General features: G+C 44.5%; 1 protein-coding gene across 9 annotated transcripts in view; it reads right to left on the bottom strand.

Annotated features, from left to right (window-relative positions):
* The window catches only part of SLC23A2 (solute carrier family 23 member 2), a 123,965-nt gene that overhangs the window by 28,768 nt on the left and 67,772 nt on the right, over window positions 1–27,425 (bottom strand). For all 9 annotated transcript variants that reach the window (XM_050939999.1, XM_050940000.1, XM_050939998.1 and 6 more), the window contains 2 exons: window positions 21,697–21,813; window positions 18,122–18,279 (listed from right to left, as the gene is read on the bottom strand). In XM_050939999.1, coding sequence (XP_050795956.1) covers window positions 18,122–18,279; window positions 21,697–21,813 — 275 coding nt within the window. The remainder of the gene's footprint in view (window positions 1–18,121; window positions 18,280–21,696; window positions 21,814–27,425) is intronic.

Here is a 27,425-nt window from a genome sequence, read left to right as displayed (position 1 = left end):
AACCAGATCAAACTATGGCACATCAAGTACTTCCTGTTCTTGGGGCACTGGCTAGACTCCTGCCTTTCTGCTGCTTGTACAGCCACAACAGAGAGCCCACAGAATCAACAGCACAGGAAAAGGAGCAAAACCAGCGGGCTCAGCTTGGGGTAACAACTAGCACAAAAAAGTGGGATTAGAAATGCAAAACGCAAGAACAACTGGAGGGAGGACCTTCCTCAGTGAGGTACTTCAGGGAGTAAGATGAACACAGAAGGTGATGAGTAGCTAGAAAACAGAGGAAATAAGAACACACGTGTTATCATACGTTCACAGGCAGGAAGAGGGATCAAGAATTGGTTTATGATTGGCAGGCGAGGTGGTCCATGAGATTCTTTTACAAGAACTGGCCCACACAGAGAATTCAGAAACCTCTGCTTTTTAAAAATTATAAGTACTGACAGCACGTATTAAATAGTCATAGAAGCCTGGACTTCTGCTGTGTCAGCTTGCCTCCATTTGACACAAAACTTCTTGATGGATACATTTAGATTACTGTTTTTTTTAAATCATAAAATTACAATGTCTTGGAAGAGATCAGTGCAAAAGAATTTAGGAGCTGAGCTTTTTAACTATATTTGATAAGAAACTTGTGTGAAGTGTTTAGAGATATGTTCTGAGCTGTGGAGATTTTTTTAATTAATGATGTTTGAATTTTCAAGTAAAACACTGAAGCCCTGATTTAGACAAGTATGTACATGAGTGCTCAGGTTAAGCTTTTGGATATTCTGCTTTGATAAATGATTTGTACATTATCTAATGCTGTTTTGCATGACAGATCCCTCAGGCCTTGTAAATCAAAGTTGACCTGCTATATTGATCATGAGAGTTCCTGCAACAGACAAGATATCTGCTTTCTTTTTTCCTAACCAGAAATTAACATAACCTATCTTACTTTGCTATAGTAGTAAGCAAGTAAAAAACAACCATAACCAGTTATCTTTCAAGATAGCTAGCATCAGCACTGGCCTTGGTTAATAGTTTGGAACATATTCCGTGAAATGCGTTTCCAATTTTTAAGTCCCACACATACTGGGCAAGAATTATGCTAACTACAGCCATATTTTTCAAAAAGCTCATTTTTAAATGTGCAATTTCAATTTGGGCTAGTGCAGTACGTAGTCCTTATTCCCATTTCTAATGTTTACACTGCAGTCAATTCACAGAGAGTAAGTTCTAATGCAACACTGAGACAAACACCATTGCTGTAAACACAAACCACAGTATAAACGCTGAAGCTGTTTTGTAAAAGGTAAGGTTACTCAAAGAATATAATTCACAACAAACTTGCAAAAAGCAAGATGCTAATTTAGAGTTTAAGTCTAACAGCAAGCCTGAAGCTGTTTTGTAAAAGGCAAGGTTGCTCAAAGAAAACCGGTTACTCACCTTCTCATAACTGTTGTTCTTCGAGATGTGTTGCTCATGCCCATTCCAATTAGATGTGTGCACGCCACGTTCGCAGTGGTCTGAAAGTTTTTCCCCTAGCAGCACCCATCACATCGGCTCTGGACTCCCCTCGAGTGGCACCTCCATGGAGCTCAATATATAATCCTGCCAACCCAACACCTCCTCAGTTCCTTCTTGGCGGTTACTCAGACAGAGGGGAAGACAGGTGGGTTTGGAATGGATATGAGTAACACATCTCGAAGAACAGTTACGAGAAGGTGAGTGACTGTTTTTTCTTCGAGTGATTGCTCATATCAATTCCAGTTGAGTGACTCCCAAGCCTTACCTAGGCGGTGAGGTCGGAGTTATGGAATCGCTGACTGGAACGCCACTCGGCTGAAAGCTGCATCATCTCTGGAATTCCGGATGATGGCATAATGAGAGGTGAATGTATGTACCGAGGACCAAGTTGCTGCCCTGCGGATTTCTTGTATCGGGACCTGGGCCAGGAATGCCGCTGAGGACGACTGAGCTCTCGTGGAGCATGCCATACGAGCCAGGTTTGGTGTTTTGGCCAACTTGTAGCATGTGTAGATGCATAAGGTGATTGTAGAATCACAGAATATCAAGGTTGGAAGGGACCTCAGGATGTCATCTAGTCCAACCCCCTGCTCAAAGCAGGACCAATTCCCAACTAAATCATCCCAGCCAGGGCTTTGTCAAGCCTGACCTTAAAAACCTCTAAGGAAGGAGATTCCGCCACCTCCCTAGGTAACCCATTCCAGTGCTTCACCACCCTCCTAGTGAAAAAGTTTTTCCTAATATCCAACCTAAACCTCCCCCACTGCAACTTAAGACCATTACTCCTTGTTCTGTCATCAGGTACCACTGAGAACAGTCTAGATCCATCCTTTTTGGAACTCCCTTTCAGGTAGTTGAAAGCAGCTATCAAATCCCGCCTCATTCTTCTCTTCTGTAGACTAAACAATCCCAGTTCCCTCAGCCTCTCCTTGTAAGTCATGTGCTCCAGCTCCCTAATCATTTTTGTTGCCCTCCGCTGGACTCTTTCCAATTTTTCCACATCCTTCTTGTAGTGTGGGGCCCAAAACTGGACACAGTACTTCAGATGAGGCCTCATCAATGCTGAATAGAGGGGAAGGATCACGTCCCTCGATCTGCTGGCAATGCCCCTACTTAGACAGCCTAAAATGCTGTTAGCCTTTTTGGCTCATATCCAGCTTCTCTTCCACTCTAACCCCTAGGTCCTTTTCTGCACAACTGCTGCCAAGCCATTCAGTCCCTAGTCTCTAATAACAGTGAATGGGATTCTTCCATCCTAAGTGCAGGACTCTGCACTTTTCCTTGTTGAACCTCATCAGGTTTCTTTTGGCCCAATCCTCTAGTTTGCCTAGGTCTCTCTGTATCCTATCCCTACCCTCCAGCGTATCTACCACTCCTCCTAGTTTAGTGTCATCTGCAAACTTGCTGAGAGTGCAGTCCACTCCATCCTCCAGATCATTAATGAAGATATTGAACAAAACCAGCCCGAGGACTGAACCTTAGGGCACTCCACTTGAAACTGGCTGCCAACTAGACATGGAGCCATTGATCAATACCCATTGAGCCCGACGATCTAGCCTGCTTTCTATCCACCTTATAGTCCATTCATCCAGCCCATACTTCTTTAACTTGCCTGCAAGAATACTGTGGGAGACTGTGTCAAAAGCTTTGCTACAGTCAAGGAATAACACATCCACTGCTTTCCCCTCATCCACAGACCCAGTTATCTCCTTATAGAAGGCAATTAGATTAGTCAGGCATGACTTGCCCTTGGTGAATCCATGCTGACTGTTCCTGATCACTTTCCTCTCCTCTAAGTCCTTCAGAATTGATTCCTTGAGGACCTGCTCCATGATTTTTCCGGGGATTGAGGTGAGGCTGACTGGCCTGTAGTTCCTCAGATCCTCTTCCTTCCCTTTTTTAAAGATAGGCACTACATTAGCCTTTTTTCAGTCATCTGCGACCTCCCCCAATCGCCATGAGTTTTCAAAGATAACGGCCAATGGCTCTGCAATCACGTCAGCCAACTCCTTTAGCACTCTCGGATGCAGCGCATCCTGCCCCATGGACTTGTGCTCGTCCAGTTTTTCTAAATAGTCCCGAACCACTTCTTTCTCCAGAGAGAGCTGGTCACCTTCTCCCCTTACCGTGCTGCCCAGTGAAGTAGTCTGGGAGCTGACCTTGTTTGTGAAGACAGAAGCAAAAAAATCATTGAGTACATTAGCTTTTTCCACATCCTTTGTCACTAGGTTGCCTCCCTTATTCAGTAAGGGACCCACACTTTCCTTGACTTTCTTCTTGTTGCTAACATACCTGAAGAAATCTCTCTTTTTACTCTTAACAACCCTTGCTAGCTGCAATTCCAAGTGTGATTTGGCCTTCCTGATTTCATGCTTGCATGCCTGAGCAATACTTTTGTATTCCTCCCATGTCATTTGTCCAATCTTCTGCTTCTTGTAAGCTTCTTTTTTGCAATTAAAATCAGCAAGGATTTCACTGTTAAGCCAAGCTGGTCGCCTGCCATATTTACTATTCTTTCTACACATCGGGATGTTTTTTTCCTGCAACCTCAGTAAGGATTCTTTAAAATACAGCCAGCTCTCCTGGACTCCTTTCCCCTTCATGTTATTCTCCCAGGGAATCCTGCCCATCAGTTCCCTGAGGGAGTCAAAGTCTGCTTTTCTGAAGTCCAGGGTCCATATTCTGCTGCTCTCCTTTCTTCCTTGTGTCAGGATCCTGAATTCGATCATCTCATGGTCACTGCCTCCCAGGTTCCCATCCACTTTTGTTGCCCCTACTAATTCTTCCCAGTTTGCGAGCAGCATGTCTAGAAGAGCTCTGCCCCTAGTTGGTTCCTCCAGCACTTGCACCAGGAAATTGTCCCCAACATGCTCCAAAAACTTCCTGGATTGTCTGTGCACCACTGTATTGCTCTCTGAGCAGATATCAGGGTGATTAAAGTCTCCCGTGAGAACCAGGGCCTGTGATCTAGTAACTTCTGTTATCCAGCAGGAAGATATTCTTTGAGATGAGACTGGGAGTCCTTTCATCCTGTCTGTCACTGCTGGTTCGGCTTCCTGAACGGCTTAGTGCACTCCATGTAGAAGGCTAGTGCTCGCCGAACATCCAGGGACTGTAGCCTCTGCTCATGGCTACTGGCATGAGGATTAAGGTAAAAAACAGGTAGGAAAATGCCCTGACTAGTGTGGAAGCATGACAAAACCTTAGGAAGCAAAGCCAGGTGAGGTTTGAGTTGCACCTGTGGAAAACCATGTAAGGTGGGCCTTTAAGCTCAGACACCCTCCTTCCCGATGTAATGGTGACAAGAAAGGCTACCTTCCACGACAGAGAGAGAAGGAAGCAAGTTGCCAGCTGTTCCAATGAGGGTCCCATTAGCATTGAGAGGACCAGGTTAAGGTCCCACATGGGAACAGGCTGTCTGATCTGGGGATGTAGCTGTTCCAGATCCTTGAGGAACTGACCAACTGTAGGGTTGGTGAAGACAGAGCGTCCAGACACTCCTGGGTGGAAAGCCGGAATTGCAGAGAGGTGTTCTTTTATAAAAGGACGCTGCCAGGCCTTGCTGTTTCAGGTGCAGAAGGTACTCTAAAGATGAGAGGTAGCGGTGCCTGAAGAGGGGGTGTACGAATCCGGTCACACCAACAAATAAATATCTTTTCCACTTTGCCAGGTATGTGACTCTAGTGGAGGGCTTCCTGCTGCCGAGGAGGCTGCCCCCCCACCTTAATTGTTCTGAGCACAGAAGCTCCGTGGGGTTCAGCCATGAAGTTTCCAAGCCATGAGGTGGAGGGACTGCAGGTCGGGGTGATGAAGACAACCATGGTCCTGAGTGATCAGGTAGGGGAGGAGTGGCAACATGACCAGGGCATCCACTGACAGTTCCAGGAACGTGGTGTACCAATGTTGTCAAGGCCACGATGGTGCCACCAGAATTATCTCTGCCCCGGCCCTGCTGATCTTGAGTAGGACCTTGTGCACTAGAGGGAACGGAGGAGAGGCATAGGGCAGACGGCCTCCCCAGGGTAGCAGGAATGCATCTGTGTTGATCCTGGGCTGTGTCTCTGGAAGGAGCAGAACATTGGGCACTTCCTGTTGCGCTGGGTGGCAAACAGGTTGACCTGGGGAAAACCCCACCTTTGGAAGATGAGGTGTATGACATCCGGCCAGATGGACCACTCGTGCGTGTGGAAGGACCGCTGAGGTGGCCCACCAGCATGTTCTGAACTCCTGGTAGATAGGATGCTACCAGGTGAATCGAGTGGCCTATGCAGAACTCCTACAGCTGGAGGGCTTCCCAACGGGGAGGGGAGCGGGCTCCACCCTGCTTGTTGATGTAAAACAGGACAGTGGTGCTGTCCATCCTAACTGCTACGCACTGACCTCGTGGTCTGGCATGCTAGTCGCACTGCCCTCAGCTCCTTGGTGTTGATATGGAGGGTGAGCTCATCCTGCAACCACAGGCCCGGCGCTTGGAGATCTCCCAAATGCGCGCCCCCTCCCCTCTCAGTTACCAGTGACAAGGAAGGCTGAGGGCTTTTGAAGGGGACTCCTTCACACACTCTCCAAAGGTAGAGCCACCACTGAAGGGACTCAAGCACCTGCCCCAGCATTGTGACCACTAAATTCAGGCTGTCATGTCCTGGGCGACAGGCCGAAGCGAGCCAAACTTGGAGTGATCTGAGCCTCAGCCTGGCATGCCGGGTCACGTAAGTGCAGGCTGCCATGTGCCTGAGGAGACTCAGGCATCCCTTTGCTGTAGTGGTCAGATATTGCCTGAGGCTTTGAATTATGTTTGTCATTGCTTGGAATCGGGACCCTAGCAGAAGTGCTCCTGGCTGAACCTAGTCTAACACTGCCTCGATGAATTCTATTCTTTGGGTCGGTGACAAGGTTTACTTGTTGAAATTGAGGAGGAGACTCAGTCTCTCGAATGTGGATCTGACCAATCAGACTTGAGACTCCACTTACCCCCTGGTGCAGCCCCTGAGCAGCCCATCATTGAGGAAGGGGTATACTTGCAACTGCCTCCAATGGAGGAAAGTGGCCACGACTGACGTGCACTACGTGAACACTTAGGGGGCTGTTGAGAGGCCAAATGGAAGGACCATAAACTGATGATGTTTGTGGTCAACCACAAACTGTAGGAATCGTCTGTGTGCAGGCCAAATAACTATATGGAAACACGCGTCCTTCATATCGAGGGCGATCCCCGATCCAGAGAAAGGATAATTGTGTCCAGAACTTCAAAGACTCAAAAAGTTCGTGGTAAAGTTGAACATCTACAATGGGTCTGAGACCCTCTTTGGCCTTGGGGATTAGGAAGTAACGGGAACAGAATTCCTTGCCCCGAGGAACCTCCTCCACTGCTCCCCCCTAGCGAGGATAAGGAATTGCTCGTGAGAAGGGTCCCAGAAGAGGGACGGGGAAGGGGGGTGGGAGGGAGGATAGGAGCAGAATTGGAGAGAATATTCCACTTCTACTGTACGGCAAATCCAGCGGTCCGAAGTTATTTGGGAGCAAGCACAGTAGAAGTGGGACAGACGATTCAAGAAAGATGGGGAAGGATCTGGAATTTTTGGCTGGTGTCTGTCCTCAGGCATACCTTCAAAAGACCTGCTTTGAATCTGACAATGGTTTAGTCAGACCCTGGCCCTGCCCAAGCTGGGGGAGAGGGGGTGTGGCAAGGCTTGTGTCTGCCATTCCTACCCTTTTTCCTATAAAAGTCCTGCCTCAGCCGAGGAGGATAGGAGTGCTGCTGCTGCTGCGGCTTGAAATGTTTACGTTGGGTTGCCGGGGTGCGCATACCAAAGGACTTCACGGTAGTCCTGGAGTCCTTTAGGCTATTCGGCCTAGAGTCAGTCTGCTTCGCATACAGACCTGCCCCATCAAAAGGCAGGTCCTGCATGGTCTGTTGAATCTCGAGCGGGAGTCCCGAGGCCTGCAGCCATGAGCTACGCCTCATGGCGATACTGGAGGACAAGGTGCGTGCTACTCAATCCACAGCGTCCAGTGAGGTCTGTAAAGAGGTCCGTGCCATCACCATGCCCTCCTTCACTCTCTCTCCAAACTCCTCCCTGGACTCTGTTGGCACCAGCTCCTTAAACTTGAGCATCAGGTTCCAGAAGTTGAAGCTGTATCTACACACAATTGCCTGCTTGTTTGCAATCCTGAGTTGCAACCCCACTGTGGAATACACTTGGCACCCAAATAAATCTAGGCACTTGGCATCCTTGGACTTAGGCCCTGGGGCTTGTTGCCCTGCCTCTCCTTTTCATTTACTGCAGCCACCGCCAGTGAGCAGGGCTGTGGGTGTGTGAAGAGGTATTTGTACCCCTTGGATGGGACGAAATACTTCCTCTCCACACCCTTCATGGTGGGATGGATGGAGGCCGGGGTCTGCCAAATGGTCTTAGCATTGGCCTTTATAGTCTTGATGAGGGGTAGAGTCACCCTTGATGGGCCTTCCAGGGCCAGGATGTCAATCATCGGGTCCTCTGACTCCACCACCTCCTCGGCCTGCAAGCCCATATTTTGTGGCATCCTGTGAAGGAGGTCCTGGTGGGCATGGCTCTCTATGGGGGGCAGTCCAAAGACTGAGGTGCCTGCAACCGCCTCATCCGGGGAGGATGACAAGGAGGCTAATGGGGGAACAGGGTCCTCCTGAGCCTCTTGGTCTCCAGGGGCCTCCTGTCCCACCTCTCTGTCAGGGACAACCACACTTGGATCAGGTTCAGGAACTGGCGATGGTTCCAGTGGAGGTAGTGTGACCAGTACCTCCTTGGCCCTAGGGGTGGGGCAACTGGCTGATGCCTCCGGCACCCACAGTTCAGAAGCAGCCAAAAGGGAACCTTTGGATTGGGCACCCTGGGCCTGGTAGTACATCCATGGAGGTACAGTATCTCCACTGCGCACACCATGGCCCTACCCCCACCTCAGCCCTTCCAACTCTGAAGACGATGACCAGGACCACAATGGCCAGGGTGGTGCCGAACGGAGCTGGACTGGGGAGCAGTGCCACAAGGCTGGGAAGCGGTGCCAAGATGCCCAGTGCTGGGAACGGGATCTGCTGCGTGACAGAGATTGGCATGAGGATAAGCGTCGTGGCGCCATGGTTCTGAGCGGTGCCGCAACTCCATCGGCGGTGCTGAGGGACAAAGCATCACCTGTTTACCTCAAGATGGCGCCCACGTTGCAGTACTGGAGGCTTGGCTCGAAGGATCAGGGACTGCGGTGCCGTCATTGCAATGAGGTCCCTCGCGGCCTCAAAGGTGTCTGAGGTGAATGGCAATTTAACATCCTCAATGACCTGGCTTGGGGAATCCAACAGCACCAGACTGGACAGTCCCCGTTGCAGGTGTCTAAGTCAATAGTGCCGGCTGCAAAGTCTTCAGCCCTGGCTGCTCCTCTCCCGAACACATCCCATTGGCCAGCTCCAAACGGGTGGGTGTCTGAGTTGGAGATCCACTCCTCCCCTGCTTCCGGTGCCGCTTCGGCGCCGGGGAATGGGACCGGTGCCGGATCGATCCTACCAGTTTGGGCGCTGGGGAACCGCGGTGCCGCAGGTCTCTCCCAGAATCCTTCTGCGGTGCCGCTTCTACCTCTTCCACTGGGGCGTGGAACACCAATGAGCTTGGTGCCAGGTCTTGCCATGCCAATGTAGGCTGCGGTCTAAGGAGCTGCTTGAGGCGAAAGTCTTGCTCCTTTTTTGTTCTGGGGCAAAACCCTTTACAAATCCTGCACTTGTCCGCTTGGTGTGCTTCCCCTGGACACTTTAAGCAAATGTCGTGGGGGTTGCCCATTGGCATGGGCTTGTTGCAGGACTTGCAGGGTTTGAACCCTTGGGATTTAGGCATACCCCGAGTTCCAACGGTGAACACGGTCTGGGTGAAGAGGAAGACCTCCCACTCCCAATAGCTATCTGCTGTAACAACCGAAAACACTAAAACTAAACTTAATGAGGCTAGGAATAACTGTGAACTAAACTAAACTGAAAGCTAGGGAAAACGAGGAGAGCTTGCTAAGCAAGTCACCGCAGTTCCGACGACTGTCACTGGCGGTAAGAAGGAACTGAGGTGGCGCCGGGTTGGCAGGATCATATATTGAGCGCCATGAAGGCGCCACTCCAGGGGGCTCCACAGCCAACCTGACGGGTGCTCTTAGGGGGAAAACGTTCCGACGACTGTGCATGCAGCGCGTACACACCTAATTGGAATCGATATGGCAATCACTCGAAGAAGATCATCAATTCACAACAAACTTGCAAAAAGCTAGATGTAATTTAGAGTTTAAGTCTAACAGCAAGCCTATTCTGCTACAAGACATTTACACAGAGCGAAGTTTAACTCAGGGGTAGGCAACCTAAGGCACACGTGCCAAAGGCGGCACACAAACTGATTTTCAGTGGCACTCACACTGTCCAGGTCCTGGCCACAAGTCGGGGGTGGGGGGGGGGCAGGGGGCTCTGCATTTTAATTTCATTTTAATTTAATTTTAAATGAAGCTTCTTAAACATTTTAAAAACCTTATTTACTTTGCATACAACAATAGTTTTGTTATATATTACAGACTTATAGAAAGAGACCTTCTAAAAACGTTAAATTATTACTGGCATGCTAAACCTTAAATTAGAGTGCATAAATGAAGACTTGGCACACCACTTCTGAAAGGTTGCTGACCCCTGGTTTAGCTAAATTATCATCAGGCAGAGGTTGCAGTGTGCTCAGTCAACTACTCACATGCTCAAAGTTACACAAGTGCTTAAGCACTTTCCTGAATTAGGGTCAGTATGAGTATAGGACATATCAATTACCCCTAACCAAACACATCATCCTTTCCCTGGCTCTCTGATGCAAATCCAATTAACTGCAAGCACCCTTTCTTGTCCCAGCGTATAAACAATAATTAAAACCCCACCCGTCTCATGGGAGCAAAGTCCACTCCCAAACTGGAGTCTCTCATGCCCCAGGGGGGCCGAGAAAGCAGCTTGCCAGCCTGCAAAGCGTATTAAGCTGAGTAAATCGGCAGAATCCACAATAAATGGTTTTACTACCCACCGTAAAAAGGCACAAGAATTCTGCTACATAATTAAGCAATGAATGCTCCAAAGAGCTTCTGACTGAATTCTCCTCACTCCAATTTCTAGAATAAACTCAAATTCAGCTTACAATAAAAGTAAAACTGGAAAGGCTCTAAAACAAAGGGAACAGCTCGAATTTAGCAATGCTATTTCCGCAGTGGCTTTATCTCTGTGTTTAAGCCTAGATGAGTTTGGGGAAAAAACACATTAGGAGTTCTCTATTAGGTTCCCCTTTTCATGTCATATCCATGGAGATGGTGATTATCTTAACAGTGAGGAGTTATTCCAAATGCAAACTGCCTTTTTTTTTTTAAGCATTGTCATAAATAGATAGTTAAGGATTAATGTCTCTTTTACCTGTAAAGGGTTAACAAGCTCAGTGAACCTGGCTGACACCTGACCAGAGGACCAGTCGGGAGACATGATACTTTCAAATCTTGGTGGAGGGAAGTCTTTGTTTGGGCTGGGTTTTTTTGTTCGTTCGTTCGCTCTTGGGGCTAAGGGGGACCAGACGTGCAATCAGATCTTTCTTCAATCTTTCTAAAACAGTCTCTCATATTCAAAATATTAAGTACTAGCTAGAAAAGGCGGATTAGGCTTATGTTTGTTTTCTTAACTTGTGAATGTGTATTTTGCTGGAAGGATATTTTTACCTCTGTTTGCTGTAACTTGTATCTTAGGCTGGTGGGAGGGAGTCCCTCTAGTCTATATAAGCTGAAGACCCTGTTAACATTTTCCATCCTGGTTTTACAGAGATAATTTTTACTTTTTCTTTCTTTAATTAAAAGCTTTCTTTTTTAAAGAACCTGATTGATTTTTTCCCCTTGTTTAAGACCCAAGGGGATTGGCTCTGAACTCACCAGGGGATTGGTGGGGGGGAAGGTTAATTTCTCTCTGTTTTAAGATACACTGATCCAAACTCCTTGGATCTCTCAGGGTAACCCAGGGAGGGGAAAGTCTGGGAGGGGGAAGGAGGGGGAATGGTTTATTTCTCTCTGTTTTAAGACTCAAGGGGTTTGGGTCTTGGGTTCCCCAGGGAAGGTTTTTGGGGGACAGGGAGTGTACCAGACACTGGAATTTCTGGTTGGTGGCAGCGCTATCAGATCTAAGCTAGGAATTAAGCTTAGAAGGGTACATGCAGATCCCCACTTTCTGGACGCTAAAGTTCAAAGTGGGAAACATACCTTGACAAGCATAGAATACAGAAGACATTGACTGTAAAGTTGCCTGATTAGTGCCCCTGCATTTTTCTCTTCTCTCCAGTCATTCTCCTTTCTTCTAAGACATAGGAAGTTGTGTTCACGGCTGCAGGATCAACTAATACTTTTTTTTGTTAATATAGTGATTTCCCATACAAAGCTACATTTTTCAGTAGTTTAAAACTTATTTAAACTAGGGCAGTGGTTTTCAAACATTTTGTATTGGTGACCCCTTTCACACAGTAAGCCTATGAGTGGGACCCGCTTATAAATTAAAAACAGGAGGGGAATATAATTTAACGGGGGCTTGGGGACGGCAGCCCCACAGAGCTGACAGCTCACGACCCCAATGAAACCACCCTGTCACCCCAGTTTGAGAATCCCTGAACTAAGGGTCGCATACTTTGTAGCTTGTGTGGGCTAAGCTCATTGCACTCACAAGGGGCTCCAGACATCCTTCCCTTCTCCCCTCTCCCCACCCCAGCTCCCTATGTGCCACTCTTCCCTCCCTCTCTATTGCAGGGACTCCCTGAAACCTCCCCCAGTCTCCTCTCTGCCACAGACTCTGTGCCCCCTCCCCTCCATTCCTCCCATACCAGCGTCTCCCATTCTCCCTCCCCACACCAGTAGCTTTGTGTACACCCCATTTCCCACTTCCCCCATGTCATCCATTCTCCTCCATCACATTCTGGCCATTGATTGTTATAACACACTGAAATTTTGAAATTCATCAGATGCAGCATTCCAAAGTGACTGTGCTATACCAATACAGAGAGAGAAATGCCACTGATGGAAGCATAAGGCCTCCACAAGCTCTGCTAAAAAAAAATCACTGAGTTGAACCCTGTTTCTGAACTACTTTTTTCAACTCAGTCACAATGGACTTTTTGACAAGGCTAAAATGGCTGGTCTTTATAAGGGCATGATCAAGGGACTCCAGTGGTTATTACATTTTATTCTTCTCAAGAGAAGACAAATTCCTTCTTCTCAGATAAATACATTGTAATTTGTCAGCAATATACAATGAAGTGGCGATACATGGAAAGACCATTCAACAAAAATCAGAAGAAAACCTAGTACAATCTCACCTTTTGTTTTAAGTAACAATTATATATCTTAGTAGAATTGTACCATAATCTTGATAAACTGAAACTATGCCCTAAATATATGCTATTGTGAAACAGTAATGCATCATATGCCTAAGATCACACAAATGTACAAAGTGGATACATTACCCAAGCCCATTTAAACGTACAGTCAGGCTGCAATTTCAAGGGCAATTCTGAATTTCCTGGTGGTTGAGGTTTTGACACTTGCACTATTGAAGACAGATTCTGAATAATTAAAATGTTGTTTTGAAACATTCTAGCTAACATAAATGCATTGTATAGATCGGGGTCGGCAACCTTTCACAAGTGGTGTCTCAAGTCTTCATTTACTCACTCTAATTTAAGGTTTCGCATGCCAGTAATACATTTGAACATTTTTTTAGAAGGTGTCTCTCTATAAGTCTATATATTATATAACTAAACTAGTGTTGTATTGTAAAATAAACAAGGTTTTCAAAATGTCTAAGAAGCTTCATTTAAAATTAGATTAAAATGTTGATCTTACGCTGCCGGCCTGCTCAGCCCACTGCTGGTCCGGGGTTCTGTTCACCTAGGCTGGCAGTGGACTGAGCGGGGCCTGTGGCCAGGACCCCAGCTGGGAAGAGTCCGACAGCCAGAATACCAGACCAGCAGCGGGCTGTGCGGGGCCGGCTGCTGGGACCCCAGACCGGCAGTGGGCTGCGCTGCTCAGCCTACTGCCGCTCAGGGGTTCCATCCGCCGGCTCCTGCCAGCCGGGATCTTGACTGCCGGATCCAATGAGCTTGTTGCCAGTCTGGGGTCCCGGCCCTGCCCACACACAGTGGGTACCTACCTTCTCCCTGGTTCTGGCCCATTCTCTGCCTCTCTCTGCACTGAGCTGAGGGTGGGAGCCCACTGAGCACAGGCTGGGGGTGAACGGTCTGGCCAGGAGCTAGAATGAGGGAGAAGGCTCAGGGTTGGGGCAGGAGGTTTGGGTGTGGGGCACTTACCTGGGCAGCTCCCATATGATGCAAGGGATGCAGGTGGGATTGTGGGGGGGAGGTGCAGGAGCTCTCATTTGGTGCTCAGGGTGAAGGTGGGGGGTGCTAGAGTCAGGGCAGAGGGCTGGGGGCATGTGAGCGGGGTACAGGTGTCGGGGCATGGGAGGGCTGGGTATGTGTGGGGGTGCCAGAGTCAGGGCTAGGGTCGTGCGGGGGGCTGAAGAAGTCAAGAGGAGGTCTGGGTGTTTATGAGGGAGGTACAGGGCCCAGGGCAGGGGCCTGGAGTGTGTGGGGGGTGCGGGACTCAGGGCAGAGGGCTGAGTGTGTGGGGAGGAGTGAGGGCTCAGGGCAGAGGGCTGGGTGACTGCCCCCCTCAGAACCCACAACCCTCTCACTCCTTGTCCCCTGACTGCCCCCCTAGGACCATACTACCAGTCACCTTACACACCCCCACCCCCAGACAGACTCTCGAAACTCCCATGCCCCATCCAACCGCTCCCCACCCCCTCACAGGACCCCCAGAACTCCTGGCCCATACAACCCTCCCCCTGCTCCCTGCCTGCTGCAACCCCTCTCCACATCCCTGCCTCCTGACAGCCCCCCTCACCCAAACTTCTGACTCATCCAACCCCCCCAGGTCCTTGTCCTCTGACCACTGCCTCCAGAGACCATCCCCCACCCTAAGTGCCCCCCCCCCCCAGGACCCTCCTTGCTACCTGTCCCCTGACTGCCCTGGGACTCCCATGCCCCATCCAACCCCCCCTGCTCCCTGACTGCCCCCTCCAGAGACCCCCCCACCCCTAAACACCCCTCTCGGGATCCCACCCACATCCAACCAACCCTGCTCCCTGTCCCCTGACTGCCTCTACCCCTTATTCACTCCCAGACCCCTTACCTTGAGGCTCCAAGCACAGCCAGATACACTACCCTGCAGGAGCACACAGCCCCGCCCCTCAGAGTGCTGCGCATGCAGCAGCAGGGCTCCGGGTGCATGGGGAGCGTCTTTCCTCCCCGCGGAGCCAAACACTGCCCCTTGGGAGCGCACAGCCCTGGCCCCCAGAGCTCTGCATGTGCAGCGGCAGGGCTCCAGGGGAGGGCAGAAGGCGGGGGAGGGGCCGGCAGCTTATTGTGCTCGGCCCAGTGCTCCAGCCCGGGACCGCGGACCCTGCAGCTTGCCGCGCCAGGCAGGATTTTTAATGGCATGGCAGAGTCCCAGAAGGCAGCCGTGTGCCATTAAAAATCGGCTCGTGTGCCGCCTTTGGCAAGCGTGCCATAGGCTGCCGACCCCTGGTATAGATGTAACAATGCTTAGATATTACAGAGACATAATTCAGCGAACCTAAAATACGGATCAAGGTACATATTTATCTCTTAGATCATGATAGTTCCTTTGCATTAATCCAAAAGGCTGACAAAGAGCTATTCTTTGGTAAATAGCCTGAACTCCTAAAATTAGTATGGATACAAGACTAACCACAATGGCTCCAGGTAACTGGCTACATCCATCTCTAAGGACTTTTAACCAGTGAAATTTGACCTTTCTGAAATCATAATGGTTTTATTTGTTCAAACATTTCTCAGTTCACAGGCTTGCCAATAAACCTTGTAAAAATCTCATTTCAAGTGAAGTTCCTGTCTGCAGGTCCCAATCAAATATAAAACAATATCACATACTAACAGTTACAAAATGTTCAGTCACTAATTTGCCTCACAAACAAGGCAGTGGAATAGGTCTGAGAGGTGACAGATCAAGTCTTTAGGAGTCTAAAAAATGAAGATGACTTTTAATCCAAAAAAGACTTAAGAACCTGACCATATCTTCTGATTTCCGTGACCACCCCTTAACCCTATAGGGAAGGCCAGTATAAGATGCAAGATAAGGAGGTAAAAAGTAATGTGTTAAAGGTAACAAGCATTTGAAGTAAGCAGCAACATAATCAGATATAGCTGCTCAATTAAATGTGATTAGATTGAAGACAATGAGGGGCCTGTCCCATGCTTCTCTGCTACCCTCCTCCCTTTTATAAATGGATAGCTAAAATCTAGGAGTAAGTGTATTTGAGCATTAAGCCAACTCTCTTAACTTCAAATGAGCATAAACAGAAAGGAACAAACAGAATAGAAAAGAAAAAAATTGTCTCATACATGAGAGAGAGACAGAATTTTGTTGCAAGGAAAACATGGTCTTAGGAAAAAGCAAATGCGTTTCTCTCCTTTCCAACAATTCCTCCTAGATAAGTATCCCTTCCTATTTCTGAAGTAAATAGATGATAAAAGAAATATCAAAGCAGCTTTACAATTCTTAGAAAAGCTGAGGGTAAGAAAAGGACAAAATCTTTTCTGAAGAGGTAGAAGGAAGGTGAGATGGCAGATCAGCTGAGTACTTTCTCCAGACTATTGAAAACAAAAAACAAACAACACAAGGACTTTGACTCAGGAAGCCTGAATTGCCTGAAGAGGTTTTGGGATTTTTCCCCCCCTTTGTCTTATCTGCATTAACAATCCTAAATCATTTGTTTAATGGGTTTGCCCTCCCCCTACCCCGCTGAGTGATCTCCTCCACCCAAAAAGTCTGTTTCTTAGGTAAATGTTTTTAATAGGGCCCATGTTGTCCATTTTTCATTTAAAGTCTAAGACTTCATCTTATCTTATATCATTTTTATGATCAATTAAGTGACACTTGAACTGTAATGCTTGGACATGATAATACAATGAGTATCTTTCTTCTGGTCTTATTTTTCTTTCTTCATTCTATTCAAGATGCAGAAAACCTTGTAGGTTTTATCCATCCCTTGACTTAGACAAATAATGGATGAACAAGGGCTTAAGTAAACGTTTAGTTAAAATCTCTCTGCAGTATTCCAAGTATAGTGATAACTACTTTTTTATTTTTATTTGAACTTCACTGTTGTTAGAACGTACTATGTTTTGGCAATAACATATTACTTTTCAAATCTGGCAATATTTAGACTAGTCTCAGATATGTCATCGTATTAAAATAGCACTTCCAGAAACAGGAGAGTGAAAGATACAGTGACCCCAAGCAAGCTAATCTAATGCTTATGTTCCTTGACAGCTTGTGGTAAAGTGATACTGGCACCTCTGCATAGCTGAAAAATAAGACCTTTATTTCTCACCCATTCTCAAAGAAGGAATTTACAAGGAAACATATGCAAAGGGTGTGTTATTGGCAGAAACAGTAAGATCAGGGATCAGAAGTTGCCCTTCCCTTCTCTTAATATCTATTATATTACCTACTTCAGTTACGTAAAAGTGATTCAAAAAAGTGCAAGGGTTTTGGCAGAACAGAGAGACTTTCTTCTATATCAGCATTTTATCCTCAGCTTAAGCATGATTAACTACACAGGTCACCTTCTTTCACTGAAATACACCTGCACCCTGAAGCATCACAGTCATACATTAGCTTCTTTAAGCATCTGACTCCAGAGATCCTACTATTTCAACATACTTTGACAATCAACTTGCTGAAACTGTCATTGCACAATGCAACAGAAGCAGAAGCAGATATTACTGTGTCCATACAGCAAAACTTTTACTGGTTACCTTTTGGCAAGTAGTACAATGACAGCATTCTAAGCAGTCACACTTTAAGTGGGCTAAATAATTTTTTCCCTGTGTTCATTCATCTTGTTTCTCCTCACTACTTCCCTGCTCCTCTACTCTTTTTATTCTGCTCATGCCTTCTTTAACTCGAAACAGCTTCCCAGTTATCCAAAATGTCGTGCTGGTCTACATTAGAAACTTAGATCAACCCAGCTATATTGCTCTGGGGTGCGAAAAATCCATGTCTGAGTGATGTAGCAAAGCTGACCTCACCCCCAGGAACGTCTATAATAGTGCTACATCGATGGAATAACTCTTTCATTTATCTAGTTACGGCCTCTTGGGGAGGTGGATTTTCTACAGCGACAGAAGAACCCCTCCAGTCACAGAAATAAGTGAGTATGGTAAGTGTACACTGAAGCATTACAGTAGCGTAGCTGCAGCTATGCCACTGTAATGTTTTAAGTGCAGACACAGCCTTATTCTTTTACTTCATATCAATTATTTTTTTTGTGAAACCTTCCAGAATTACGATCAGACAACCCTATTCCCGACCAATCTTGAGTCTTAACTGTTTTTTCTCTGTTTCACATTCATCCTTCTGAAATACCCTATGCACTTCTTGAATATCCTGTACATTTAAAGAGATTTGTACCCCACCGTCAGCATCTCTACAATAAAGACTGAAATATGAGTTTTGATCTCACCTGCATCCAAAAGTTGTTTGTAACAAAGTAGTGATCCCCACACAGAAGAAAATGGTCCCAATCAGTTGGCTGGTAGCCCACTGGTCAAATCCAACACACATGGCATCAGCTAGCAAAAAAGGTACTGCTATAGTTCCACTAAAACATGTCAGGTAGTGCTGTGAACACAAAGAATGAACAGCTTGTTAATACTGATAATCTCACACACACACACAAGAACCACAGAGATTCATTATTTTTCCTTTGCACTCAGTTTATTTATTGCTTTAAATTAACCGCCAACTCTCTTTGTTTTCTGGTTCCAAATATTTTAATTCCTAGTCTTACTTTCCATGTTTAGCTACTTTTAGCCAGTTACTAATGACTTCTACTTATAGATGATAAATTAGGCTATTTACCTAGCTAAATGATTCCTGTTCTTATTCTTGATGAGTAGGTATCTAGGTAACAGTGCTGAAGCAGCTTCTAACTAACAGAAGCAGAAAAATAGCTCCCTCCATTTTGAAACACACAAAATCACAGGGTTAGAAGGGATCACAAGGGTCACTGTAGTCTACACTCCTGCCAAGATGCGGGAGTTGTTGTGTCTAAACCATCTAAGACAAATGACTATCGAGCCTCCTTTTGAAAACCTCTAATGAAGAAGTTTCCACAACCTCCTAAGGCAGTCCATTCCATTGTCCTACTATTCTTACAGTTAGGAAGTTTTCCCTGTGATTTAATCTAAATCTGCTATGTTGTAGTTTGAACCCATTGTCTTGTCCCACTGCCTCTGTGGCAAGAGAGAATTCTTCTCCTCTTTTTTTGGCGGCCTTTTTAAGCAGACATGCCAAATCTGCACAGAAACTGCAGAAATTTGGCTTGTTTTTGGCTTAACTGGCTTGTAAATTGCATGTTAGCAACAAGCTACAAGCCAGAAACTAGCCTTTGGGGAGGGGGGGGGAAATCAGCTCCTGGCAAGCTGGGGAGAGAGTGTAGGGTGCATAGCAGGCCCACCACAGTCCCAGACTGCACACCAGGGGATCTAGTCACAGAGTGTTGGGGTTCTTAGGGATTGGCTTGGTTTTGCCTTTTTTTGAAATAAGATTAGCTTGATTTGTGGCTTATTGTGAAAGTCGGAGTGCTTATTTACAGCGTGAAAATTGGCAACTGTGCTTTTAAGTATCTGAAGACAGCTATCATGTGCCTCCTCCCCCCAGTCTCTTCTTTTCCAAACTAAACATATCCAGTTCCTTCAGCCTTTGCTCATATGGCTTGCATTCCAGCCCCTGGATTATCTTTGTGGCCAACCACTGGCCTTTTCAGTTTCTCTGCATCTTTCTATACACTGGTGACTAAAACTGGACACAGCCCTCCAGCTGAGACCTAACCAGCACCAAATAGAGCAGCACTATCAATTTCCATGACTTGTGTGATATGCCTCTGTTAATGCAACCTAAAATTATATTTGCATTTTTTTTGTAACAGCATTGCACTGATGACTCATATTGAGGTTGTGATCCACCACAACTCCCAGATCCTTCTGAGCACTGCTGCTGCCAAGCCAGTTATCCTCCATTCTATATTTGTACATTTGGTTTTTCTTCCATAAGTGTAGCATCTTACATTTGTCTTTGTTGATTTTCATTTTGGTGCCTATAACCCAGTACTCAAATTGATCAAGATCCTTCTGGATTTTAGCTCTATCTGCCAAAGTGTTTGCAACCCCCACCCCAAAGCTGTGTGTTATTGGCAAATTTGATTGGTATGCTCTCTATTCCTACATCCAGGTAATTAATAAAGATGTTCAACAACATCAGACCCAGAACAGATCCCTATGGAACCCCACTTGAGACCTCCCGCCAACCCAACATTATTCCATTAATAGTTATTCTTAGTTTGCGGTTGTTTAACCAATTGCATATCCACTGAATGGTAGTTCTGCTGAGCCTGCATTTCTCCAGCAGAAATATCAGAATGCCATGTGGGACTGTGTTAAAAACCTTGCTGAAGTTCAGGTATATTATGTCCACCACATTCTTCCTATCCACCAAATTAATTCATGTGAGGATCACATGAAAGACTGTCTGATTAGACATGAATTTAAATAGTACTTCAGTATGAAAACTATATAGGGGATAAGTTCTGGAATGTTAGAGACTAGCTAATCATGGATTTATTCTGCTCCAATCCAAGTAGATTACAAAAATTATTAAAAAGCTGCATGTTCAACTATGTAAGAAAAAGAAAATTCCGGCAGTGCTGGCTGATGAATATATGCAGGAATAAAAATAAGCCACTTTGGATTTCTAAGGAGTCATTTGTTTGAGGATCTCAAAGTATTTTTACAAATACTAATGAAGTTTCAACATTCCTTTGGGGTAATTTTATTACCCTTTTAAGAGAGCTGGAGAGAGAGGAAAGAACTTGTCCACATTCACAGCAAAACAGCAACTAGAATCCAGCCGTCTTGGCTGTCCTTTAAGTTCTGCTATGGCCATGTTTACGCTACAGACTTCTGCCGGCATTACTAAATTGGTCAAGGATGTAAAGAGTGAGATTCATGACCAACATAACTGTTTTGGCAGAAGTCTGTAGTTTAGACAGAGATATACCAGCAAAACTGTGCTTTTATCACTACAGCTTGTTTCATTCGTGGGGGGCGCTTTTATTACACCAGTACAAAGCACAGCCTTGCCGGTCTAATTGCACTAGGAGCACTTTGCCAGTGTAGTACACTGGTATTCCCACACCAGTAAAGCACTCCTAATGTAGAAATAGTCTAACTCTCTAACTAACACAAAGTACAAACAAATGCCTGAAAAGTACAGGGAACTCAGCAGGCGGGGGGAGGGAGGTTTCATAATTAACCAGCTTTCCAGCCAGCAGATGCTGCCATCTTGGTGCTAGTCATTCCCAGAACTAATCCTACTAAAAGCAGTACCTCCAAGAAAGATCAGAACATTAACACAGCATCTCTCTCACCTTCCATCCCCCTATATTATCCTCACATGAGTTCATGAGCAACAAGTTGTTATTGAATTTTATTATTTACTTAAATTAAAGAACACGTATTAGGTAGCAGCCCAAATGGTTATTTGTGAAGCAAGTCTCCAGTAATTCCTGAAATACAACAGCTAGCAAGCAACATTATAGCTCATTGCCAATATGTGAATTCTAGTGAGGTGGTAGAGAAGGGAACGAGACATTTTGCAGGAAACCTATCTTGCCAGGATAGGCTTTTTTGCAAAAATCTAGGAATGCTGGAGAAGAAAATTAATACAGATATGAATGTAGGGGAGCATAACAAAAAATAGGACTTTTATAAGCTTCCAGCTGTTTTAAGACTCTCCAGTAGTACTTTCCATCCATTCTGCTTCATTCATAATACATGACTCTGTTGCCAGAGTGGGCTTCCAGCCCCCTAAACCACTTCAATAAGTCATCAAATGGACTCAAAGTAGAAGGCAAGTCACCAATTTTGTTGAATATCTGTATCACGTACCACTATGTACTATATAAAAATGCTCAACATTTTCTTAAAGATTATAAACCAAAAAATGCATTTCTTCAGAAATATGCATTTTGAAATGTACCTGTAACCCCAAGAATATGCAGAGGTACCAGGGAGGAACATCCTCAATTGTGTAAATCATGTCGGCTCTCTGAGCATCTAAACTTCCGCTGCTGTCCAGTGTCTCTGCCAGAGAACTCTGTTAAATTAAAAGAGGAAAAGCCAACAGCAGTTTAATATTACAGAAGAATAACTGAATTTGGAATGTTAGACTTCTAAGGTATCTTGAAGAGAACGGGGTTCTATTATTCCAAAGCAACATCAGTGCAAATTAAAGCTTAAACTTTTGAGATGATCAACCGCTATCCCTTTCATATTCTCTTTCATAACCCATCCCCTGCCTATTCAGACAAACAAAGCATAATCCTCCATTTGTGATATAACCAATTTGGCAGCAGATTATGCCAGAATAAACGGGGATTATCATGATTGATTGGTTTACACAAAAAAGGAGAATGAGAGGGGAAAAAGTAAGCTGTAGAACATTCAACAATGGATATTTCAAAAGTAAAATGGCTATCCTTGCATCAGAGATCTAAATTGAGGGTAAGAACGGTTCGAACTATTATGACTGCATTCTAAGATGGCCTCTTACTTATTGTAGTCAGGCTCAATCATTTTGAGCAACATGGCAAACCATATGGGGCTGTTGCTTGTTGCCGCACACTGAAGCATGTAGGAAAAAAATGTTGATATAGCTACATTAAGTAATCCAGAGCATCTTTAATACAGACAAACTGAGTTACTCTGGATTTATCAAGTGTAAATGAGATCTGAATTTGGCCTATACACATTAATACGTCCTAATTAGGAGAGAGCATGCTGATAACTGGAAAAGCTGCTACACGTACGGTAGTACCTTCCAGCCTCCCTAGATAGTCTGCAATAATTTCAGAATCATTATCGTATTTTCTACAGCAAAATATTTTAAATACAATTTTAATGGCTTCATTTCAAAACTGGGGAACTAAAACTTTGAGATCAAAATACCTACATGTCTTTTAGTGCCAAGAACATTTGAGCAGGAGGGAGGATTTGATTTTATCATTTTAAACCCTGAATGATAACTTATATAACTACAGTTCTGGTCTAATCCACACTGAATACATTCACATGAAGAAGCCTTACCGTAAAACTGATAACTTTCCCAGACTTCCCTTCCCTTTCATTGAGATAAATCCAAGTAGAATTCTTACATGATCCCAATTTACTTTATTATCCAAAGCGTCATGGAAATCAACTGACCCATAACATTTCCTTTTCACACTGCACTGATTTTGTTAGCAAAACAAATACAACTGCCTGGGCTACACATCCATACTCAGATAAGTTACATATAGGGCTGGGGAGGAATGGGGACCTTGAGATTTTCCTGTCCAGAGTACAGCGATACTCATATCCTAGAAGCCTACTCAAAATGTTAAATTCAGTGTTTTGTTGAAGGAATGATTGAAATGAGAGGGATAGCTCCTAAATGATCACCGAGAGGAAGCTGTTCAGAGTGGCTCCCATCTGGCAGACCAGCAGCAGCACAAAGGATATGCTTTTACCAAAGGATAACTGAAAACAGAGTGGAGAAAAGGCAATTTATTTTTATGAGAGGTAAATTAGGTGATGTTAACCATGGGCAGGAGGTACATAGCACTGACCTCACCTAGCCACTCTCATGCCTTCTGCCTCCACTCAGGATTATACAGCAAGGTAAGTAACTACAGCATATTTGATATCTTGCTGTGTGTCAGTGAAGACGAAGCTGAGGGAAGAGCAGTGGGGAAAGGAAAGCTGCCCCCGGGGGAGGGAAAAAAAGAGAGAGACAGACAGACAGAAGTTAGTAGTGAAAATGTGGGGAGACCCGATGGCACCTTTATGTGACATGGGGACTTCTCCTATTCTTAGGTTGCACAGCTGGACAACCAGCAAAGCGCAATCTAAAGAGAGTTTAGGACCAATCAAGACTGTGACAGTCTGTTGGAAAAGAAGAGCCCTCTCCCTGGAAATTAAGTATGCCTCAAGAGAAATTTCTGTGATGGTTTCAGTCTCGTTGCAATAAAGTTCTGTTCAACTTCTTAAGAGTGTTTTTGTGCCTGTATACATTTCTCCTCACCCTTCCTTCTGCTCTGAGATTAGCATATGTACTTGCTGAGGATTTTGTTTATAATAGGGGATTTTATATTTTAATTAATTTTTTGGCTAAGTCATCAACATACTGACTAAAAAGGGTCAAGAGGGAAACACCGCCACCCTGTTAAATATAAGATAAGCCTAATACCAACAGAGAGAAACTGGTTTCCTTGTGAACAATGCCAGAGTTGTTTTGGTGAAGCCATCCATCTAAGAGCACAAATTAAACATGATGAACAGTTGCCCTATACTCCTGAAGGCAAAATTATTGCTTGCTCCCTTACCCAACAGAACACCTCACCATACTGGGTGTCACAGGTAACTTTCCAAGGTCAAGTCCTTCCAAAGACTGAGTGGCGTGAGCTTGACAAGTTGCCTATGACAGGGTGCTGGAGTGATATTTTTGCGTTTGCACATGTTCAGAATGCCTCAACATTAGGTACTAGGTTTCATGAAAAGTCCAGGCCATAATCTAGGCAAGCTCATGTGCCTTCATTGGTCCTTGCCCTTTGGCCTCCTCTCCTGGTCTGCAGCTATGCTGAGGAGCTTCAAGTAATTTGCCTTAGCTGCATCGCACCATACTACCCTGAAACACTCCCCAATGTTCTTCACAGGACAGGTGAAATTGCACCACTTCTACAGTGATGGTGGGAAATTTTCAAAGAAAGCTTAGTCACAGCCTGGAGATAAAAGCGTTATCTATTGGCACACTGTCTTACCTGGCTATTCCCTATCCAAACAAAAGTTTACAACACACCCGTCTACAACATAAGAGATTAAAAGCCTGAAAATGTATTTAGAAATAGAAAATATTCAGACACACACATCCAGCAACTCTGAGCCCAGCAGTCTGTCAGCAACACACCAACCACACTCTGGCTTCCACGAGCCTCAGATACTAAACTTGCAGGATAACCCCAACACACTCCCAGGCCTTTATTTATTTATTTATTCATTCAAAAAATTGTGTTTGCACTGTCCAGCCTTTAGGGTGTGACCTGCATGCTGGAAGGCTGTTTGTGAGCAGCCCAGGTTGGGAGCTACATCGTCAAAACATTGTGAGGCACCCAAAGTTGCAGAGCAAGTGGTGACACAACCCCTCACTGGTCTGGATTGCATCTTGGAATGTGACATGAGGTATCTGATGGGAGTGTGTGACCAAGTTAGTGGATTTGCGTGGATGAGCGTGATAGAATAGTTTGGAAAAAAACAAGTTACTGAAAGAATTTTTTGTGGGGCTGGGGAAGTGAGACAGATATAGATATGTATAGAGAAAACCACAGAGTATGGGAACAAAGCAAAAGGGAAATAATGGAAGTAAAGGAGAAAGACACCAAAAATAACTGACAGACTTACACGACGATCTAATAAAGGGGAAAAAATAAAGAAGTGGAGAGAAGCCAGAAGCGAAAAATGATAAAAATGCAAGAGACATAATTCAAGATATGTTTTCAAAAGTGTTATATGATGAGCTAACTGACAACACTTTACAATTAAATCAATGATGCAATAAGCAGTGTGCAAGTGTTTATTTCTTTAAATTAGAGCCATAGGGCAGTGTAGCTATTTTCACTCTGGCTGGCAGGCCTAATACTGGGACTAACAGGCGCCAGGTAATTTAGCATTCATACTCTACAGACTGATACGTTAGCGTGCATATTTACTCGCCACAGACTATATACATTTTAGTTATCTTCACTTTGAACTTTTTTCTCGTTTGGTCTTTGATGAGTGATATTTTATGAGAAATAGAACAAAAAAAGAAACGTGACTGATACCGAAACTGTTGTTAAAGGTGATTGAGAAACAGAAGAGAGATGTTTGCATAAAGGAAATAACAGTGTCAACCATTATCTCCCACACTAGATGACTAATGCATAAAGCCCTATCCTTTCAACTCTACCAAGTTCCTACATCACGCAGAGCTGATAAAGTTCACCATCTACATAGGACAAATTATATTATGCACTATTTACAATCCTGTTCACGTACAGTTTTAAAAAAGAAAGAGACAGAAAAAGTAGTACCCAGAACTGAGTACTTAGTGTGTTGAAGCAATGTATGGATGTTTTCTTTCAGTGTAATGCAATCTGAATTACACTGGCATGTAGCTGGCTAAACTGTCCAAGAACTGGATGAGGAGTTAAGGAGTTGACAAGAAATCAGTAGAGAACAGATAAAAATACAATTTATGCAGAAAAATTAGTCAGCAAATGCATGCTTTCAAATCTGAAGACCTATATATTATGGTGATTTTACCATAATAAATTTTGCATATTAAGAAGCATTTATCAGATTATTGCTATCACATACAAACTTTGCCTTGATGTGACCTAATCCCCGTGGTGCAATAGTAGCATCAGATAAAATTTACAACTCACCAGTTGCCAAAGTTCATCTCTGCAGTACTGTAACGAAAACTGGAGTTTTGCCAGTTAAAATATTATATTAGAAACAGAGAAATAATCTTTATGCCTCTCTGAATAAGCTTAGTGTTCGCAGTTGGACTCTGGAATAAAAGGTTTTCTACATCTAGACAGTTTGATATATTGTGGACTTTGTTTCAGATATTTACCTAATGTTCTTGTTAAAAGCAATATAATCCAAAATGATGCTGGTATATTATTAGCCTTCTAAAGTTACAGATAAAAACCTTTTAGATTTTCTAAAGACTTTGAGATAGTCAAGGAACTAACTAAATATTAATAAAGAAAAGACTCTATGCAGCTCTTCCCAAAATCTTAATTATGTCTTATAGTTTAACAAACACCTTTCCATAAAGTATGTGATTTTAGTATTAGACAGATCATTTCAAAGAAATACACACTGACAAATTAAGACTGTGATGCCTGTTTTAACATTGCCTATTTTCAGTCTAAATTTTAAAGATGAATAGCAGAACTAGATTATAAAGATCTCTATAAAAACCTAATATAAATATATGATTATAACTAAAACTACCTTCAAGTCAGATATTCTTTAGTTCTTTTTAAAAGTTCTGGTAATTTGGTCACCAGATCAATAACTATTCCATGTAACTGGGTATTCACCCATGAAAGCTTATGCTCCAATACGTCTGTTAGTCTATAAGGTGCCACAGGACTCCGTGTTGCTTTTTACAGATTCAGACTAACACGGCTACCCCTCTGATACTATTCCATATAGTTTCACTTGAAAAATTTCAGGCTAGAGTCTATGTTACAAAAGAGAAGGTTATAAGAACATAAGAAAGGACATACTAGGTCAGACCAATAGTCCAATGAGGCCAATAGCCTGTCTTTTGACAGTGGCCAGTACAAGATGTTTCAGAGAGAATGATCAGAACATGGCAATTATCAAGTAATCTATCCCTCATCATCCAGTCCCAGCTTCTGACAATTAAAGGTCTAAAGGCATCTGGGGTTCAAGCCCCAAACGAGATTTTCCTTGAAGAAGTTCTCCAGTCCTTGGTGTATTAACACTCAGCACAAAGATGTCAGTTATATGGCTTAACATCAACAGTACTAGTGGAAATACATTAATCAAGATTTCTTTAGTTTCACAAAATCTATGAAAGTCAACATTTGTTTGTTTCAATATAGAAAGCCCACTTGTTTAACAGGAATATAACACAACTGAAGAGTAATCCCA

Source organism: Gopherus flavomarginatus, chromosome 2 (assembly GCF_025201925.1).
Source record: "Gopherus flavomarginatus isolate rGopFla2 chromosome 2, rGopFla2.mat.asm, whole genome shotgun sequence".
In the NCBI taxonomy this organism is placed as follows: Eukaryota; Metazoa; Chordata; order Testudines; family Testudinidae; genus Gopherus; species Gopherus flavomarginatus.
Note: the sequence above shows the minus strand (reverse complement) of the source record. Positions and strands in the feature narration are given on the sequence as shown.